The following is a 21241-nucleotide window of genomic DNA, read 5'->3' as shown; positions in this document are numbered from 1 at the left end:
ATGAGGATGCAGTTGTCAATCCATTTTACAAGTAGAGAAGTTGAGGCTCAGAGATGTTCAAGTATTTGCTCAAGGTTACATAGTGGCAAAGTTGTGATTTTAGCTGAGATCCTAGGCCTCTCTTTAAGCCCCCTACCATATTTTCTAGCTTTGTTTTCCCTGCTACATTTCCACTAATCTGTGGAAAGCAAAACAGTCCTAAAATAAGTTCTCATGGTGAGCATTTTTGGGGGAATTTAGTGCCCCAATCCTCAAGGTTATCTGCCTTACAAACACTCAAAATTAATTTTCTTGAGTATGTCCAAGAAGACCAGGTTAAAGGAAAACATATCACCAGGATAGAGTGATTCTGTTTGTGTGTACGTATACCTCTCTCTACATAAGCACACATTTTTTTTTAATCCCTGAAATTTACAAACATAAATACAATCAATGAAGTCAAGTGGAAGGAAAAAAAAATACAGAAAAGGTTAAACTAAGAAAAAACAAATGAGATAAATTCAAGGGTAAACTTTGGTATGCAAAAATACAGATGATAAGGTACATTAGCTTAAATGGACCACAATTCTGACCATGAGCTTCCTAGTAGCCAAAGCAAAGTGGGAAATGCAATCAGTTGCATATATTCAGAGAAATCTTTTAAGACTATCAATCCATTGCCAGCAGGAGCACAACCATTCCTGTTTCTAAGTACTGAGAGAAATTCCTCTTGTGGTTCCTTATAATGAAAGTATAGTAGAATGTAGTAATCAGCATTCTAGACTACAGCTTTATAAATAAATATATCAAGCTTCCTAGAATGCTGTCTTATAGCATACCTGTTGGAACTGGTACAATGCCAAAACCTACACAGCACTGTATTGCCTTGCTAATCAAAGCATGGTCCATGGACCAGAGGCATCAACTTCAGTAGGGAACTTGTTAGAAAAGCAAGACTCTTGGGCACCACCTCAGACCTGCTGATTCAGAATCTACATTTTAGTAAAAGATCCCTAGGTGATCCCTAGGCACATTAAAGTTTAAAAATCACTGGTCTAATAGTTAAGCCTGAACTAAGGAAAAAGATGTAAGAAACTAGAATTCATTCATTCATTTATTCAACAAATATTTATTGAGACCTTCAAGGTAGGAAAGGATTTCTTAAACATGACACCAAAACCACCACCCTAAAGGAAAAGTGTGATAAATTGGACACAATTAAAACTGAGTGATAAAGCAAACCACAGAATAGGCAATAGTAGAAACAACACCAAAAAAAAAAAGATGGGTACCTAAATAAGTGCCATTCACTCTTTTGATGCTGGAGATAGAACAGTGGAAGCAAAAACAAAAAAAAAGCAAAAAAAAAAAAAATACCCAAAAACACCTCTCTTCCTTTATGGAGCTCACTTTCTAATTGGTGGAGACAGAAATAAACAAAATAAATAAGTAAAATAAAACAGGAAAGGGGAATAAGTCAAGGAGGCAGGGATGTAATTTTAAATAGGTTAGACAGGGAAGGCCTTACTGAGGAGGTAAAGACCTGAATAAAGTCAGGGAGCTAACTATGAAAATATGTAAGGGAAGAGCATTCTGGCAGAGCAAACAGTGACTACAAACATCCTAAGACAGGAGAATGCCTAGAACAACAAGAAGGCCAGTGCAACTGAAGCAGAGTAAGGAGGAGAAGTGGAGTAGGTTATAACAGGGCGGCCAGATCACGTAGGACTTCATCGGTCTAGCTTTAACTCTGAGTAAAATGAAAAGCCATTGGAGGGAAGGTAATAGGGAGCCATTGCAGGTTGTTGAGCAGGGAAATTGTTGTAGAAGTTGAGAGGTTCAATTATATGTGTATAGAAAGGCCAGGACTCAGGAATAATTTTTGGGAAGGAAAAATGATTTATTTATGACCAGCCGGCTTGGAGCTTCTCATTCCAAAATCCGAGCCACGAACAAGAGTTCTGAGTTCCTTTTATACAGAGGAAGGACCAAATGGCTCTTTGTTTCATTGCTCAATAGGCTTGAATTATATATCTTCCACATCCTAGGTAAGCTTTCAGCATGGACTTCATACATTCTAGATAAGCTTTTAGCACATTTGGTTTGCATTTTCCCTGATTATTTAAAGTTTATAGATTTTGCATTGCTAAACTGTTTCTCTGGGACTGGAGTCGTTGCCATGGGCACCAAGGGCAGGCCTGCAGCTCTCCCTGCCCCACACCCACAGGTCAGGACATACAGCTTAGGATATCTACAAAGAGATGAACAGCTTCCCACCCATAGCCCACATCAAAATGACATGATGAAAGTGCTTTTAAGAAGATTGATTTCTTAGAGGTAGATGGAACGGCTTGAATGGGAGAATTCAGCTCAGAATACATTGTGCTAAGTCTAATATATGATGACCCATTCATTCAACTATTTATTACAAGCAAAAGATGTAGCATGTAGTATAGGGAATCTAGACTAGAATGAAAATCTGGGGGGACTGCCAGGTGAATATAAATGACATTGGATGGAAAGAAACCTAGGGCAGAATGACAGATTATTTATAGAGAAATGACTCAAGTTTGCAATTCAATTTAATCAACGTATACCATGCATCTACAGAGGGCAAAGTCACATGCTGGCTAAGACTTGGGGGTGGAAATAATGCAGAAGACTTGAACTTTCCCTTCAAGGAGCTTCCAGCTGGTGTGTTTAGGCCCTGCACAACACTTTTCAAACCTGAACTTTTTGGATTGCTGCAGCTGTGGCTGCCATTGGGATTGGCTGAATGCTAAGGTTAAGAATTGGTTTTTGTTGTTGGGTTTGTTCGTTTTTCATCTTCGGAGCTCTTTGGGAGCAGGGGCCAAAGCATCTCAATTAGATTAGTACATAAAGACAGATCTGGCTTGGCAGGACTGCAGAAAGGAGATCTTAAACATGTCTTTATAAGTCAGCATTGCAGACTGGTCCTGGGTCACCAGTTTTAGGGCCGAGTGATTCTGACTCCTCGTGACCTGCTGGGTCTCCTCCTACTCCTCGCTTTTCCATTCTGGAGAAAAGGCCCCAAGGCAGGGGGAGGAAAGAAGCAAGCTTAAGAGAAACAATTGGGGAAAAAAAAAAGAGAATTTGAAAATTGCCTACAGCCAGACTGCAAGGTCTGGGGAGCAGATGCAAATATAATGCAAATGATATGTAAATAGCTCTGTGGCCTTCTAAATGGTTTTCTACAACTGGAAGGGCCCTTGGGAAACTGTTAGCAGATAACAGTGACTCAGAGGCAGAGTGAACTATTTCAAGACAACTTTGTCACCCAAACCTTTGCTGCCCTGCTAGGACAGTGTACATTCTTTAGTAATCTTTTTTGTCTCACTTGACACAACCTCACCTGCTGAAAATCAGGAAAATATCAAGTCTACCTCTGAAGAGGTTAAGTTAATTACACTTCTTTTTAAATACTCTGTGCCTTTGATTTTTCTTCAAACACCCCTCTCACCCAAATAAAGCCCAGTTAAATGTGTCATTTCCTCCCCTAGAACATTATTTGGCTCCAGGAGGTTATGAATGAAAGTGCCTCTCTTTCAGTGCTAGTTACTATGATCCTCTGGGGGATTTTTTTCTACTCCACAGAAACTAACACCTTCTCTTCTAATATCCAAAAGCTGTATTCAAAGTGAATGGAGAAAAAAAACAGATATTTGTGAAACCCATTTCACTTTACGTAGCCACTGAATTCATCAAGAAAAGCTGCCCTGCCCAGAATGCTGTGGTTTTGATAACCATAACTACACATTTTAAAAAGAAAAAATGCACAGTGGACCACAATGAGGTACAATTCTTTATGCTTGTCTTCTCTCTACATTTGTGTATTAAAAAGGGGACACCCCCATCAGATATGCATTTAATAAGAACCATCAGCTGAACTGAATAGTAAGCAAAATAGGACGCACTTCAGATCTACACCTGAATAGTTATTCTTGGTTACAAATCCAGAGGATGCAGAGGCAACTTACCTCCACATCAGTGCGTGGAAACAATGGTAGCATAATCAGCTTCCCAAAGTTGCATTACTTTTCTAGTACTTTAACGTGAGAGGGTGCCTTAGCTTTAGACATTTTGACAGCAGGGTCAAAGGAAGGGAAATCCTTTCATTTTTTGAGGTTGTGTGATTTCACTTGAAAGGGCCAAGCTGTCAGCCTGCAGAAAGCTATTTGGCAAAGCGGCATCTGGGGAGATGCGTAAAGCACTAACAAAGCGCACAGACGCGGAATCCTAATATATGAGAAACTAAAAAAGAGGGGAAAAGACGTTCAAAAGCAAGAGAGAGACTCCAAGACAAGAAATTACAGCGCCAGACAAGGCGTAGCAAAGAGAAATGGAGAGAAACGGCCAGGCGCGATGCTCCCGGAGCCGAGGTGTCCCGGGAGAGGCGGCCAGGCAGCGCAGGGCCAGGCGGGCGGCGAGCGTCCCCCAGCGGCCGGGGCTGCATCTTACCTCCTGGGCGAGCTTCTGCTTGAGCACCAGCGCGGCACACAGGTAGCCAGCGCGGCCCACGAACAGCTCGTCGGAACCGCACTCTAGGAAGGAGACGGGCGCGCAGACGGCGGACAGAGCCCGGAACTTGCCCAGCGGCTGCACATAGTCTGACCGGCCCAGGGCGTGGTACACGAGCGTGGCCACGGCGTACACACCCGCGCCCCCGAGCAGGAAGGCGGCACGGGTGTCGGCGTCCGGCTCGCCCCATTCTTCGGCGCGGGTGCACGCGTCGATGAGGCGCTTGGCCGAGCGCAGGTAGTGCTCCCGGGCCGCGGCGAAGAGCGGGCTCTGTGAGACGTGGTAGAGCATATAGGCCACCCCGGCCACACCACCGTACAGACCACCCTGGCAGCCGCTGCCCCCAGCCGCCACTCCTCGGGCTTCGGCGCCGCCCCCGAGTGGGGGCAGCTCCTGCAGGATGCGCTCGATGGTGGCGGTGACCAAGGGCGCCACTGCCTCTTCACACTGGCCCGCCAGCAGGCTGCCTTGGTAGTCATCGAAGCGGTTGGCGAAGCAGCGCTTGGTGTCCATGCTGCCGCTCGTGCCCCGCAACGCTGAGCTGGGGACCGCACGGGTTAGAGGAAGCGTCCTGCAGCCCCGCGCACCACCTCCCGCTCTTGAGGCACTCGGATGGCGGTGGATGAGGAGGGGTTGGAGCGAGGAGGGTGAGACGAGAGGTGACAAGAAGAGGCGGGCGCGGGAGCGGGGGAGATGCACGGAGCGGATCGCCAACTGGGGCACCAGGCTGCCGCGAAGCTCTCGAGTGGCCCCGGCGAGAGCAGGGAATGCGCGTCGCGCGCCCCCTCCCAGAGGCCGCGCCCTCACCGAACCCGCCCCCTCCTGCGCCGCTGCGGCTGGGCCGCTTCTCCAAGGGGCCGAGGTGATCTCCCGCAGGACCCACGCGGGACCCTGGCCACTCCTCCCGCTCCGCCCTCGGCTCCTCCCCTCCAGGCAGAAGGCCTGGGACGCGGGGACACCGAGTGGGAACGCTGAGGCTGGGGACACACACACTGGGAGATGCAGGTGGCAACCTCAAGTCCCTTGTATACTTAAGTGTGTTCCTCTGGGTCAGTAGCATCAGCACGACCTGGAAACGTGTTAAAAATGCAGAATCTCAGGTCTTGCCCCAGACCAAATAAATCAAAATCTGCACATTTAACAAGATCCCAAGGTGTTTCGCATGCCCATTGAAGTTTGAGAAGCCACTGGACTAGGCTAGAGTGCCAGGACTAAACTGGGCACCCTCCTCAAACCTTGATTCTTACCTTGGTCACTTTGGTATTCTCATTCTGAAAGTTTCTGTGCCAAAGCCTGAGAGGTTTGAGGGGTTTCATGCCTTCAAACGGTGAAATACCGCTCAAGGAAACTTCGCTTGGTGTTTGGTGTTTGCTTGGTAGTGTTTCTCTTACAGTATACAGCAGTAAAAACTCAAAGAACTACATCTGATTAAGACAAGGGAGTAGGGACTTCATCTTCCTCCTGTTCTAGACCTTTCTCCTCGTGTACATAGTAAGACCTGGATAAATATCTTGGAGTCATTAACTAGATAAAATCAGGGTTTTATCAAAGAGAATTGAATTAGGCTTTTTGACGCCTTTTTGCCTCTTCAGTTTCCTCCTTCTCCCCTTCTGTCCTCTTGGACCTTCCAAGCCCATTGGGAGAGACAAAAAAAGAACAATTACACAACTCGTTGCATTTCTTGTGCTCAGCTGTTTTAAAATAATTCATCTTTTCTCAAAGCATTGACCGGTGAAGGCTGAAGAAGTAACTTCCCCAGGGGTATTTGCATTTTGATGGGGGCTGTGCAAGACACAAAAGAATAAGTGACTCATGGAAGAGTTACTGACACTTGGGGGGAGAGCAGCTACTTCATTTACTTGAAAGGCCAGTTTTGTTTGGGGGCATCTTTTTTTTCTGTAAAGTGTTGATTGTCACCATAATTGAAACGGAGAAATTAAATAACTTACCCCTCTGACCTTGCTTGATACGTTCTGGGAAAGGAGCTCATTTTGCCAAGATTATTGCCAGGATGGACAAATTCACATAGGGCCGACAATGGTATGGCCACTGTCTTCCCATGACACTGCCAAAACAAGTTTAGTTTTCATTTAAAAAAAAAAGTCCAATTTTAGGTAGGGGGGCTTTGTGGGATAAAGGAGGAGAGGGCGTCAAGGAACCAACTGGAATGTTTCACTTCTCCTTAAGGCCTCTTTCATAATCCCTCAACCATAATAAGCATTTGGAGTGATTTTTGAACCCTTAGACAAGGAGGGGACAAATGCAAGCCTTCACAAGCAGAAATGACACTTTATTCCATCTCATTCCTCCACACCTCAAGTCCTTGACATGAAACTAGAGGCACTTCTGTAAATGTTTACTCCAATTATCCTTGCATACACCCCAGCCCAGAGGTAGCACCAGCAGCAGTGACAGGGACCTGTGGTGGCTAATGTCAAAATAGAGCTATAAGCAGCTCTCCACGAGAAGATGCTCTGCCTTTTCCCAGTTGCGTTACTTCTCTGTTGCCCAATAATGGTGCACAACAAGCAACCAGAAAATCTTAGCAGCCTATAACAATGAGTGATTGCTCATACCTCTAGGATCTTGGCTAGGCTTGTTCATGTGCCTGGGTGTGGGCTAGCTATTGCTTGGGGACACTAGAACGACTGAGCTCCGGCCTACATGTATCATCCTCCAGCAACCCAGCCCCAGCATGCCACAAGTGGAAACATGCAAAACCTCTTAAGGTGTTGTGTCCCAGTTAGCATGCTGTCATTTCTGCCTTATTCTATTGGCAAATCACAGGAGGAAATATAAGCTGTCTTTATGGAACTCCGAAGTTGCATGACAAAGGGTGTAGATACAGGGCTAGGTAAAGTATTGAGGCTCTGAGGGTTTTCTTTTGGACAGTGTTATCAACAGGTAGAACAAGTGTTACAAGATGACTGCGAAACCACATGATTCATAATGGAAGAGGTGAGAGGTTAGCAGTATCCAGAAACCCTCTTCAGCTCACAGGAAAATGAACCCTTTCCCTTTAAAATTCCTTCCCGAAAACCTCACCACTTTGTTGCAATAGCACCTGGCTAAACTCCAGCCCTGCACTTCCTCCAGGATGGAGCTAGCTAGTTAAACCACATGAGGCTCCACTTCTACTTGCTGTTTTCTGAATTCGTGAGCAGTGCTATTTATTTTAATATCATTACTTCACTAGAATACACACTCCATGAAGGCAGTATTTTTTGTTACATTTATTTACTAGTAATATACCAAGAGCTTATAATAATCTCTAGCACATGTAATAAGCACTCACTAAAAGTCTGTGAAATGAATGAATGAATTACTGTAAGGTGACATTGTTAAGGTAACCTGGAGAGCACAGAATGAAGCCTTTACTGAAAGGCTAACCTGACTTGGTTCAACTCCCAAGAGATTCTGGGATACCTTTGTTTTTGTGGGTGCAAGAATGTAAACATGCTGCAGTTTCTGCCTCCTTACTTTGTCTGTTTCTCTACAAAGTCTGGTGACCTCTACACCTTCACTTGAATTCAATGACTTCACACATTCTATTTTTACTAACTAACCCTGTATGGAAGATCACATTTTCCAAAGATGGCTCCAGCAATATCTCCTATTCCACATGCTCCTCCACAATGTGACCTTGACATTTTTCTTGTCAGGAGGTAGGGTCCATGTCCCTGCTCTTGAATCTAGGTGGGCTTGTGACTCACTTGTAAGCAATAGAATGTGATATAAATGTCATTGCATGAATTCCTAGGCTGGGTCATCAAAGGCCATGGAGCTTCTGCCTTTCATGCTGGGATACTCATATTTGGAGACTTGAACCACCTTGTAAGAATCTGACTACCTTGAAACTGCCATGTTGTACGGAAGCCCAGGCCACATGAAGAGGCCACTTGTAGGTGCATGTATCAACAGCCCAGCTAACATCATCAACTGGCAGCCATGTCAGTGAGCCAGCCCAACAGGGCCTTCAGGAGACTGTAGCTCCCTGAGAGATTTCAAGTAAGAAACACCCACGGAAGCCTTTCCAGAGATCCTGACCTACAAAATGGTGAGCAAAATAAAATGCTTGTTTTAAGTTTTAGGGTAATTTGTTATCCAGTGGTAGTAACTGGTATTTCCTGTTAACTTCCAATAATCCACTGCCGATGAAGTTCCCTCTAATCAATTCTGCCCACTCCACATGACAACAAGCAGTTGGATAAGGGGGAAAATTTCTATGGAATTTGTGAGAGAGTGAGAGAAGTGTTCAGGCACCCAGAAAACTGAGTTCCAAAAATTCTAGTTGGATATTTAGAAATATTGATGATCCCACAAGAAATATGAAGCATTCATAAAAACTTGCCCAAAGCCACTTATTTTACCCATATCTGTAAGATTTGCCCCGATATTTACAGAACTTCCAGCAGCATTTGCTGGCAGGCAGCTCCCAACACATGGTTTCTGTGATCTTGTTGAATTGCCCAGTTCCTAGTTCTTCCTTAGTATTTCCTTATTATGCAGACTATGCAAAATTATGGATGAAAAATAGTTTTAGTTGGGCTTATTAAGGAAATCACACAAAAATTATAAAAAACGATCCATGAAAAAAAAGTATTAAAATCAAAGGGCTTCTTTTAGGCAAGTCACTGCTATTTAATGGTAAATATTTCTTTTAATCAGTAATTGTATAACTGTCAAACCTTGGTGCTTAAGATTTAGTGCATTTTATGGGATAAATCATCCTAAAAATGCTTTCAGAAAGTATTCCAAAGTTTTGCTCAAAGGGTACATCCTGGAAATGGTGAGATAACTAAATCAATACTATGTCCAGTCCTTTTAGCATATTCTCTATAGAAATGCATTATATTTTTTTTAAAAAAGATTGATTTATTTCTCCCACTCCCCTTGTTTGCATTAATTTTTTTCAAAGATTTATTTATTTATTTAATTCCTCCCCCCTCCCCCCCCGTTTGTCTGTTCTCTGTGTCTATTTGCTGCGTCTTGTTTCTTTGTCTGCTTCTGTTGTCGTCAGCGGCACGGAAGTGTGGGCGGCGCCATTCCTGGGCAGGCTGCACTTTCTTTCGCCCTGGGCAGCTCTCCTTACGGGGCACACTCCTTGCGCCTGGGGCTCCCCTACTCGGGGGACACCCCCGCGTGGCAGGGCACTCCTTGCGCGCATCAGCACTGCGCATGGGCCAGCTCCACACGGGTCAAGGAGGCCCGGGGTTTGAACCGCAGACCTCCCATGTGGTAGACGGACACCCTAACCACTGGGGCCAAGTCCGTTTCCCTGTCTGCATTAATTGTCTGCTCTCTGTTCATCTTCTTTTTAGGAGGCACTGGGAACTGAACCTGGGTGAGAGAGGCACCCAATCACTTGAGCCACCTCTACCCCCTGCTTGTTGTGTTTTTCATTGTGTTTCCTCGCTGTGTCCCTTTGATGCATTAACTCACTGTGTCAGCTTGCCACACCAGCCTGTTGACTCCCTGTCAGCTTGCTGTCTTGCTATCTTGCTTGTCTTATTTAGGAGGCACCAGGAACCGAACCTGGAACTTCCCATGTGGTAGTTGGGCACCCAGCTGCTTGAGCCACATCCACTTCCCACATTATTAGATTAGCCACCTACCTGGAAACTTCTCCCTGCTTCTGACCTAACAGCCCCGCATAGCCTCTCCTCAAAACAGCAGCCAGAATGATCCTGTTAAAATAAAACTTTGGTCAATGTTTTGCATGTCCTTCAGAGTAAAATCCAATAAGTGGTGATAAACAGACAGAACCTGGGTCTCAGTCCATAATCCAAAAGGCAGAAAATCTATATCCAGATGACCAAATGAGCTAACTGCTTTAGGTTGGCAAGAATGAACAGAATCATGGAACTGGAAAGATCCAAGAGATAATCTATTCAAGTCTTTCCTTCAACAATGAGAAAACTCAGGTCCATAGCAGTTATACAAGATGGAGACACTGAAGACTTGTAAAAAGGGGAGTAATGGGATTATATCTGTGCTTTAAGAAGTTCATTTTTGTGGGCAATTGGAGGATGTATTGGAAGGATGGACGATGGGCAATAATGGTGTGTAGAATGAACAAGAAATGGGGAAATTTGAAGTGGGGCAGTAGCAAGAAGGATGAAGAAACTTCAGAGGAGTCAAGAGATATTAAGAAAGTAGGATTGACAGGGTTTGATGACCGAGATATGAGAATAAGAGAGAAGAGTCAAAGATAATAGATTCTGCTCTGGACAATTCGGCAGATAGAGGTGCTTTCCAAGTCTACAGTTACAGGTATTATTCTCTGGGGCATAAGGGGAGGGATAATGACTAATTCAGGTCTGAAATTGTTGAGTGTAAGTTTTCAGACTTATCATGGAAATAAATACATAAATTACACACACACACACATATAAAATAAAACAATATTTCAACAGATAAGTCCTGAAGATGCAATCAAACTTAAGACTAATTGAAGGAGATTTGTGAACCTGTGGTTTTGGAGAAGATTAAGCCATTCCCCTGTCCTCAAGAGTGAACATATATCCCAAGCCTGTTCAAGGAGAAGCACTCCTAGGCTTCACTGGTTGTAACCATTTGGAAAGATTAAATGACTAAAGAATGACTTAGTAATTGCAGCTGCTGGTGACTATCTTATGACTACAAGATGAAAGCCTGCTTGAGGATAAAGTCACCCAAAGCAAAGCAAATATGAGTAAAACTGGTGACCCAATGACATTATTAGAACACCTTAGAATTAGAACATTATTAGAACACTCAGGTATTTGGCCTTACCTGAAGGAATGTTTACTTATGGGACCCAGTAATTCCCTCTTTTGCTTAAGCAGGTATCTGTCATTTACAAAAGAAAGAGGTCTGGACTAATTCACGGTTTTTGATCATTTTAAGTAGTTCCCCTTAAGAAACTGGAGAGATTTCAAGGGAGGAAAGAAAAGCGTTTGAAAGGCTGTAGAGGTCACATTTGAGGAAAGAGTTATGAGAATCTCTATAAGCTCTTCTGCAATAAATGGAGGTGCTAAAATAGGACCTGAGTTCAAATCCCTGTTTTATCAAATCTAGCTGTGTAATCTTGGGAAAGTTATTTAACCTTCATACACCTCAGTTCTCTCACCTGAAAAATTGGTAATGATAATGGAACCTGTCTCACAGAATGGTTAGGACAATGCCTATAATGGGTTTAACTTGATGACTAGTTCTGAATAAAAAATATTAGTATTTGTTCAAAATCATTATTACTGTGCATGTAATTGTTTCAAGAAGTATATTCCCCTTGCCCATGTACCATGTAACGTCTTGTATCTTCCATTTTTCCAAGTTCATTTTCCTTAGAAAAGAGTCCTTGGTTGTTGTTGTTTTGCTTATTATTTCTCAATGATTCCTAAATCAAATATGTTCCATTTACAAGCCTAAAGATTTTTTTAGCATGACAAATTCAACTTCTAAGGTGAAAAGAGAAATCATGCTGTGTTTTTCAGCTTTTATGTGATTGCCAGTAATAAAGATTCAAGTTGAGAAATATTGTTGCTGATGCATGAGACAAAATAAAATTAATCTTTTTCAAGGCTATCTGATTCTGCAGTGGTAACAGTAGGACAGTAGGCAGGTAAGTAAAAATGTGTGACAGAAAGCCATGTGGGTGAGCAGATCTGCAAAGAGAGGATAAGCTGGCACCACATGAGAGAACTCTCGACTCAGTAGTTTTCTATCTTTTAAGTGCTATGGAAGCTTTCCACAGTTTCCCCTTACTTTCCTAAACTCTCATGACTTTTCAAAAAAAAATAAAAAAGAAAACACAAGATGCCTTTGCATTTTTGGTTATTTGAGCTGCTTCTGGAAAGACTGAAAGGAAATCTTGGTTTTTTATTGACTAGAATTTGGGCAAGGCAAATTTATTTTTACAAAAACTCACTATCTTGAGTCTCTAATTACTTTTTCTCTTTCAATTAAGATGTTCCAGAAAGCTGTTAATATATCTTTCCATTTGGCATGCAGGTGGGTGGCTCACATATATTTGCTTGAAATTTGTAATTAGATTCCCCACATAGCTAAATCAATCTCCAGGCCACCAATACTCAATAAAACGGGTTATTATTGAGATGGTGACATTTAGCCTTCTTTTTTATATTAGCCTAGTCAAGAACACTATGCATTTGGATTTTGAGTTTTGCATCGGGCATACGAAATTGGAATTTGAACTTAGAGTACTAGCGGACACAGAGGAGATAAGTAGATAAGTACATATAAGTGATGAGTAAAAAAGCATCCAAAAGATTGGGCTTTCTGAAAAAGGGAGCCTGGAGATAAGTCAATGGACTAAAACCTCATGACAGTCTAATAGGCTCCCACTACCAGATAAATGTCACTGAGAAGCAGAAATATTTATCTCGTCTCAATATTTATTTTTAAATCTGAGGTCTATTATCTCTTCCAATGGCTTTATTTCATTTACCAAATGACTAAATATAAATAAAATGAGACCATTTAATTGGTACAAGCGGACTCTGATTCTCAATGCAGACTGAGACCAAGGAAAGATGGAGAGTTTGAGACTGGCTAAGGAGTTAACATCTGGACATCTATTCTGTTCTTCCTAATTAACCAAAACAGCATAAGAGCCATTGCTTTCCTATGGTTAAAAATAAAAATAAGGGAAATGGATGTGGCTCAAGTGATAAGGCCTCCGCCTACAATATGGGAGGACCCTGGTTCAATCCCTGGGACCTCCTGGTGAAAAAAAGGAAGAGAAAGCATGGCTGCTTGGTGAGCCAGTGCCCACACAGTGAGCTGAGTGCCTACATGAGTGCCCCACATGGTGAGTCGGTGCCCATGAGGTGAGCCAGTGCCCACACAAGTGAGTCATGCAGCAAGACGATGACACAACAAAAGAGAGACGAAGGGGAGAATCAAGGTGAAGCACATCAGAGACCAGGAACTGAGATGGCGCAATTGACAGGGAACCTCTCTCCACATAAGAGGTCCCCAGGATCGAATCCCTCTGAATACTAGAGGAGAAAGATGAGAAGACAAAAAAGAAAAAAAGAGAAATAGATACAGAAGATCACGGAGTGAATGGATGCAGACACAGAAGATCACACAGTAAATGGACACAGACAGCAAAACACAGCAGGGTGGGGGCAGGGGAGAGGAAAAATAAAGAAATCTTTAATTAAAAAATAAAAAATAAAAATAAATCAAAGGGGAAGATTTACTTTGCTAGGAACCATATTTTTTATATGTTCTCATTGTTTTTTGTTTTTTAAAAAATATTTTTATTTATTTTTACAAGATACATAGATCACACAAAATGTTATTTTAAAAAATATAGGAGGTTCCCAAATGCCCAACTCCCCACAACCCCCACTTTTCCCACATCAACAACTTCTTTCTTTAGTGTGGTACATTCACTGCAATTGATGAATACATTTTGGAGCACTGCTACACAGCGTGGATTATAGTTAAATTGCAGCTTACACTCTCCCCCAGTCCATTCAGTGGGTTATGGCAGGGTATATAATTTCCTGCATCTGTCCCTGCAATATCATTCAGGACAACTCCAAGTCCTGAAATGCCCCCATATCACACCTTCTTTTACCTTTCCCTGCTTTCAGCAACTCTCGTGACCAGTGTCTCCACGTAACTGATATAATTTCTTCCATTGCCAGAGTCACAATAATTCTATAGTAGAAAACCAGTAAGGCCACTCTAATCCATATTCTCATTGTTTTTTTAACTTACTTTTTTCATAAAATATTTGGTAGAAGGAAAATATCTTGAATCTTGATTTCCATAGTCCTAGATTAGGAAAGTTCTATGACCTAGTCTAATATTGGCTACCATTTGAAGCGGGCATATCTTTTGTATCTACTAGGATTAAATTTGATGGCATGTTAAAGAAAAATACAAAAAAAAATTCTAAGCATAATAGAAGCTTATCTCTCCTGTTAAAAGAGTTCAGGTTATGGAAATGTAACTGGTATGACAAGGGCACAGTGTCATAAAGGACATGGGCTCCTTCCTTCTGTTCTACTATCATTAATACACGACTTGCTTTTTCTAATTCAACTGATGTCTAAAGATGGCTACTGGGAAGTAGACTTGGACCAATGGATAGGGCGTCCACCTACCACATGGGAGGTCTGCGGTTCAAACCCCGGGCCTCCTTGACCCGTGTGGAGCTGGCCCATGCACAGTGCTGAAGCACGCAAGTAGTGCCGTGCAACACAGGGGTGTCTCCCACATAGGGGAGCCTCATGCGCAAGTAGTATGCCCCATAAGGAGAGCTGCCCCACACAAAAGAAAGTGCAGCCTGCCCAAGAATGGCGCTGCACACACAGAGAGCTGACACAGCAAGATGATGCAACAAAAAGAAACACAGATTCCCAGTGCCGCTGATAAGGATAGAAGTGGTCACAGAAGAACACACAGCGAATGGACACAGAGAGCAGACAACTGGGGGGGAAAGGGAGAGAAATAAATAAAAATAAAATCTTAAAAAAAAGGAGAGAATTATTTAAAAAAAAAAAAAAGATGATGGCTACTGGAGCTTCAGCCATAAAGGTTATTATGGTCTAAGTTTGCAGCAAGGGAAAAAATGGGGAAGGACAAAAGGGTATTCTTCCAAGCTGAGTCAACCCTTTTAAGCGGCCTTCCTTAAAGTCCCACAAAATATTTCTGCTTCCATCTAATTGACCACAATTAGGGCATATTTAACTCAAGGGTGGCTGAAAAGAGTCTCTTAGATGTGTTATAATTTTTCATAAAACCAGAGTTCTATCACTAAGGAGTAAAGGAGAAAGGATGGTATTATAGGCCCCATGTCAGTCTCTGCTATAAGCTGTGGTCCTCTAGTCTTTTTGCAATAGATTTCTCTGGAAAGGGAAATCAAAGTGAATCTAGAGATTGTCCATGCTGTGAAAGGAGATTTCCAGCTGTTAAAATAACCTGGCCTAGGTTGAGTAGGCTCCACTTAACCCAGCCTTGTCTCCTAGAAAAATTCTAGCATCAGACCAATAAAGAAGAGTTGGGGTGATTGATGGGCATGGGATTTGGATTGGAGAACATCCCTCGGGAAAATGATATTGTCATCTTCGGATTCATAGTACTAAAGGAAATGGATGATCCTCAGACCAAAATTTACTACCTCCCTCAATTGTTCCTATGAACTGGTTTCCAGATGCTTCCAGTCCTCCCAGGAATTCCAGCTGTCAATGGTCCTCTTAAGAGTCAACCCCTCAACTGAACATATTACTTGAGATGTGGTTTCACCTATGGAGGATATCTAGTCAGCCGTTTTGGCTCCTCACTAACTGAATTCCATCCTTGGCTTGTGGAAGTCCCATTTTCTGAGTTTTAGTGGGAGGCAGAGTCTACCTCCTACTATATCTCCCGAACAGGCCACATTTCAATTTTTCCCAACCTCCCTTGAAGCTAAGGTATGAGTATATGATTAGAGCCTGCGAAACAAAGGCAATCATTAGTGCAGTAGGACTTTGAGTCGAGCCAACTATGCAAAAAATCTGTTGTGGAGATTTTTTCTTCAGAGGAGAATATGGTTGTGTCAAGAAAAAATTCCTAGGGCAGCAGAGACAGGGACCTGGTGGCAGCATGCAATGCCCAGTGGTAATTGTGGCACAAACTGCAGCATCAGCTTCACAGTGGTAGTGGCCAGAGTCCTCATTATGCTAGTGTCTAAGGTGATTTAGGCCAATGTTCCTGACCCTTAGCCTGAGCCCATCTTTCCTGCCCTCCCAGAATTTCTATGAGCTACCCAATTTCCTTTTTAATAAATCCTTTTTTTTGTTCAAATCATCCAAAGATTCTTTCTAACTGATAAAACCTCCAATCTCCATAAGAGCTCAGGGTTACTATTTTATCCTGATCTTTCTTGTTCTAAACTTTTCAATTTGAAAATAATTTTCCTCAATGAAAAAAACAGAAAGATGATAGAAGTGGAGTAGTTTTTCTTTCCTTCTGTCATCTGTTATGCTTCAACCTATAATGTCCTGCATCTTCTTGATCAAAAAATAACAAAAAGCAATTTTGTCTTGTTTTTGCACATTTGCTTAATGAGCCTAAATGCTCTCTGTGCCTTCTCCATGCCAACCTGAATTCCTCTAAAAGGGAACTTATAGCCTCACAACCAAAAGATTCCAGCATAGCTGGAACCAAGTAATCCCATAATGCTGTTAACAGTTCTCTCTCTCTCTTTCCCTCCCTTCAGATTAGATTCATTCTCAGACAGGCTTTTTCCTTGTAGTGGCAAAACGATCACTAGCAGAGAACAGAGACAGGCTTATATTCTACAGCTTAACAACCCTAATAGAAAGAGAATGCTTCTCTCAAGACTTTGACTCTTGTTATCCCAGAACCAATCTGATTGGTCCGGCTTTGGCTACATGCTCATACGTGGGACCAAACAAAATGTTGAGTAGGAGAGAAGTGGTTCCCGAAAGAAAATCAGGGTGATGCCAAAGCAAAGGGTAAGGGATATTGGGCAAGCAACACATCACAAATTTTCTTCTCACCTCCACATTTATAACACATATACAAGGGTTTTTTCCTGCCTTTCCTCTGAGGCTTTTGAAATTTCTGCTTTCCAAATACATGCCCAGACATATCCAGAGTCTAAGTCTGACTAAGTCTGGTAATTTTTTCTCCACTGCTCCAATATCTAAGAAAATAAGGTATTATCTTCAGATTCTTAACACTTCTACGGCACCACCATCACCACCCAGTTCTCCCTTATGGTTAGAATTAAGTCAAAAGCAGCAGTTACCATTGGTGCCCTCACTCTCCACAGACAGATGAAACTTTCAAAGGGGATAGATAAGAATTTATCAGAAATTCTCTCAGCAGTATAAGATTTCTGTAAGTGTCTGATAACTGAGACTCTTCCTCATCTCTGAATCAGTTTTTCTGTAATGCTAAACTGATTGGATAGCATTCCAAGTAAAAACTACTCAAGGTCCTCAATCTCTATAAATGTTATCTGTATTCTTTTCCACCAGGAAGGAAGCATGAACATAGGTTTTAGTCCTGGTTTTGCCACACAATAGCATGTGACCTTAGGCAATTTCTCAACCTCTTTGCACCTCAGATTTTTACCTTTTTCAGAAGTTGGTTGTAGGCTAAATTGAGGTTAATACATAACAAAATAATTTGCAAGTAAGAGACTATAGAATCCCGGCTGTTTTTAGAATGCTTTTCAGTTGCAAGTAATAGAAACCCTAATCAAACAAATTTGGGCAATAGATAAAGGTAATTTATTGGCTCATAAAGCCAAGGGAAGGGCAGGGAGTAGCTGGCCTCAGAGACAAGTGAAATTAGGGACTTATTTAAGTGTTGCGAGGACAGTCTCATTTTGTCTCTACTCTTCTTCTACACACTGGGGAACATGGCTACCAATAGCTCTGGAGCCTCAGAGTTTACGATGCTCACCATCAAAGACATGCTCCATCAATTCAATTTAATAAGCACCTACTACATAGCCAGCACTATTTGGAGATACATACATCAGAGAACAAAACAAGTTTCCTGGTCTTCATAGAGTTTCCTGTCCAGGGGTTGCAAATTAAAAATTCTGAGGAAGCTCTCCAACTGGGTATGTGGAGTCATGGGCTAACTTCTGGGTCAGTCAGTCATGGCCAGGTGGGTAGGATCTATAAAAGCATAGTATCTCCCATTAGAACCTCCATGTTAAAGTGGCCCTGCTATACATAGGCATGTGGAATTTGAGGGTCCTGTAAGGAAAGCCCACATTTCTCCTGCCAACAAAGTGAATTGAACATCAAATACAGCAGGTTTCAAACTGCTATATATAAACAAACCACCTTGGGAGCCTGATAAAAGGGAGGACCTGATCTCCAAAAATTTGGATTTTATTGGTGGATCCTGGAAATTCACATTTTTAACAAGCTCTCCCAAGTCATTCCATTTTAGCTGATTCCTAACTTTTAGAATCACTTCTCTCTGGCACAGAAACACCATCAATATTTTAACATTGGCTTAGAAAGTCACACCTCTATTCGTGTGCCCTAATGCTAGCAGATATATTCTCTTATAGCAATACGTTCTGATATTCAGGCAATAATTGCCCACCATGAAAGTGAAGGAAGAGCTCTAGAATTGAAATAGCAATAGCCACTTTGAAACAATTGTGGACTTTTCTAAGGAGCTGGCATGAGGCAGCAACTCTGAGGCATGGGCAAGCCGATAAAAAAACAACTTGTCTTTACATATGAAAAGTGATGAAAAATGTTTTAGGCTTTTGGAATTTCTGCAACAGTTTGTTGTTGTAGTTTTCAGAACGTTTAGCTAAGCCTAATTAGCGTGGAAGTTGCTTAAAGGTAAGTCGATCAACTTCATCTCTGATAAGATGACTTTTGAAATTCAACATACAAAATGCCTGATGGGAAGAACATTTCAAGGTATTGAAGGTAACTCATTTAAGCAAATAGAGCCAGTAAGGGCAACTTTCCTTGTTTGAGGGGCTATAACTGCTAGGGAGATGGTGAGAAGGGGCATTTGCAGGGTACCTTGGTTTCCAAGCTCATTTGCCTGCTGCTAAGAGTTTTACCTGTGAATGTCCCAGATGAAGCTGAGTTAAATGGATGCTTGAGAAACAGAATTTATGAAAAGGACTTGAGTAGGATCGGGTTGGAAAGCAAAGGAAAGAGACTTGATGAAACCTTTCAAATCCACTTTGATTTCTAATTACGGTGTTTTGAAAAATCTGTGCCAGATTATATTGAGCAAGTTTAGTGGTCATTAATTATAAAACAGTCCAAAAGACAAATTCTTTAATGGTGTAATTATTTTCACCATTTCTTACTTTAAAATCCTTTCAATGATGGATTCACTTTAAAGAAAAATCACTTGGTTATTTTTGAGTTGCAAGACTTTTAAATAAGTTTCGCCTGCTCAGAAAAATAATCCTTTACTAGCATAAGGCTTATGCATATCATATTTGACTGTTCTTAATTAAGGAGTTTTACCAAAATTCATGTATGTATCTATAGAATGCATGCACTTTCTATTTGGTTTGAAAAATCACAAACATTATTGAATACTTACTCTAACTATGGGGTTTTGTGGTGTATGGGAGGAAAAATAGGGATGCAAAGGAAGGAAAAACAGTTCTCACTCTTTAGGACCTTTTAACCCAGTGGGAAATACACATCTACAAATAATATAAATGACTAAAGAAAACAGAATAAAATATGGGCTAAAGAGAGCTAGCTGTGTACAACTATGTGTAGGTTTGTTTATTTAGAAATATGGCATAAACAAATGCCTTGGGTCATTGTCGCCACTTTTATTCTCTGGTTTGGATGATTTCAGAATAAAGAAACACAACCTCAGTACAATCAAACTTTATTTAATCATAGCTCAGTATTAAACTCAAACCTGGTCAGGGTGACGATGGAAACGTCCCCTGGTGTTGCTGCACAAGCCTAGCCAAGGCACAAACCTGGCTGAGGCACTGGTGGAAAAGCCTTTAGTATTACAGCTCAAGCCGGGCCAAAGCACAAGCCTGGCTGAGACAGTGGTGGAAGCACATGGCTCGGCATTGCAGCTTGACTCGGTGTTCATAGCTTGACTTGGCATTTGTAGCTCAGTTCGGCATTTACAGCTCAGCTTGGCATTTGTAGCTCAGCTCACTGTTCGCAGCTCAACTCGGTGTTCATAGCTCAGCTCGACATTTGCAGCTCCCCTTGGCATTTGTAGCTCGGCTCGGTGTTCGCAGCCCAGCTTGGTGTTTGTAGCTCGGCTCAGTGTTCACAGCACAGCTCAGCATTCATTGTTGCTGCTCAGCTTGGCGACTTGACTCCACGTTCGCAGCTCGATGTTCGTCCAGCAGGCATGAAGATGGAATGCACACTCAGAGCTTGGCAGCTGCTCTTTTTTTTAAAAAAAAAAAGATTTATATATTTATTTCTCTCTCCTCACCCCCCACCCCCCCCAACCCCACCCCAGTTGTCTGTTCTGTGTGTCTATTTGTTGTATCTTGTTTTTTCGTCCGCTTCTGTTGTCAGCGGCACGGGAATCTGTGTTTCTTTTTGTTGCGTCATCTTGTAGCGTCACCTCTCCGTGTGTGCGGTGCCATTTCTGGGCAGGGCAGCTGCTCTTGATATAGTCTAGTTATGTGACTGCCCCTGGGGGTGGAGGCCCAGTTGCGATGTTCTGACTGGTCAAACACTAGTTCTGAGCAAGGGTATTGGTTAGGGCTTGTAAACCAGATTAGCATATTATGTAAACAGAGTATCCTAACTGGGAGATGCTGATTGGCTGACTACGAGAGGTGCTGATTAGCTATTAATTAAAGCAATAGATTCTATTAGCTGAAATCTCTCTTACCCTATTGGTTGATTCAGGATCCCTCTTTCTATTGGTTAGTTCAGGATCCCTCTGCCTAGGAGTCCAGGGCTCAGTTACCCGCTTTCTCCTTCATTCCCCCCCTTTTTCTCTTAGGGGTGATGGGGCACAGTTTCTGAGTCTGGCTACTTCCTGCTGTACAGGGGCATAGTTAAAAGGGAGGGGGCTTCGGAGCAAGGGGTAGAACAAAGTGTCTGGCAGCATAATCCAGTTTCCCCAGGGCAGGTTGGAGTAGAAGCTGAGATTTAAGGGGAGTCACTGGGAAAATAGGTAAGAGTGTAAAGTGGCTCCAAAAGCCACTCCCAGCAAGAATAGGCAGGAACAAGAAAGGCAAAACATAACTGCACTT

At 42.4% G+C, this 21241-nt stretch overlaps 1 protein-coding gene across 1 annotated transcript in view; it reads right to left on the bottom strand.

The window, feature by feature from the left end:
• Nucleotides 1-5418, bottom strand: part of LANCL3 (LanC like family member 3) — a 109065-nt gene extending 103647 nt beyond the window's left edge. Inside the window, exon 1 of the mRNA XM_004452783.4 lies at nt 4459-5418. Within this exon, the coding sequence (XP_004452840.2) occupies nt 4459-5031 (573 nt within the window). The 5' untranslated portion in view covers nt 5032-5418. The remainder of the gene's footprint in view (nt 1-4458) is intronic.
• Between the last annotated feature and the right edge of the window lie 15823 nt (nt 5419-21241).

The sequence above is a fragment of the Dasypus novemcinctus genome, chromosome X, assembly GCF_030445035.2.
Source record: "Dasypus novemcinctus isolate mDasNov1 chromosome X, mDasNov1.1.hap2, whole genome shotgun sequence".
Classification (NCBI taxonomy): Eukaryota; Metazoa; Chordata; class Mammalia; order Cingulata; family Dasypodidae; genus Dasypus; species Dasypus novemcinctus.
This window is presented reverse-complemented; position numbering and strand designations above follow the sequence as displayed.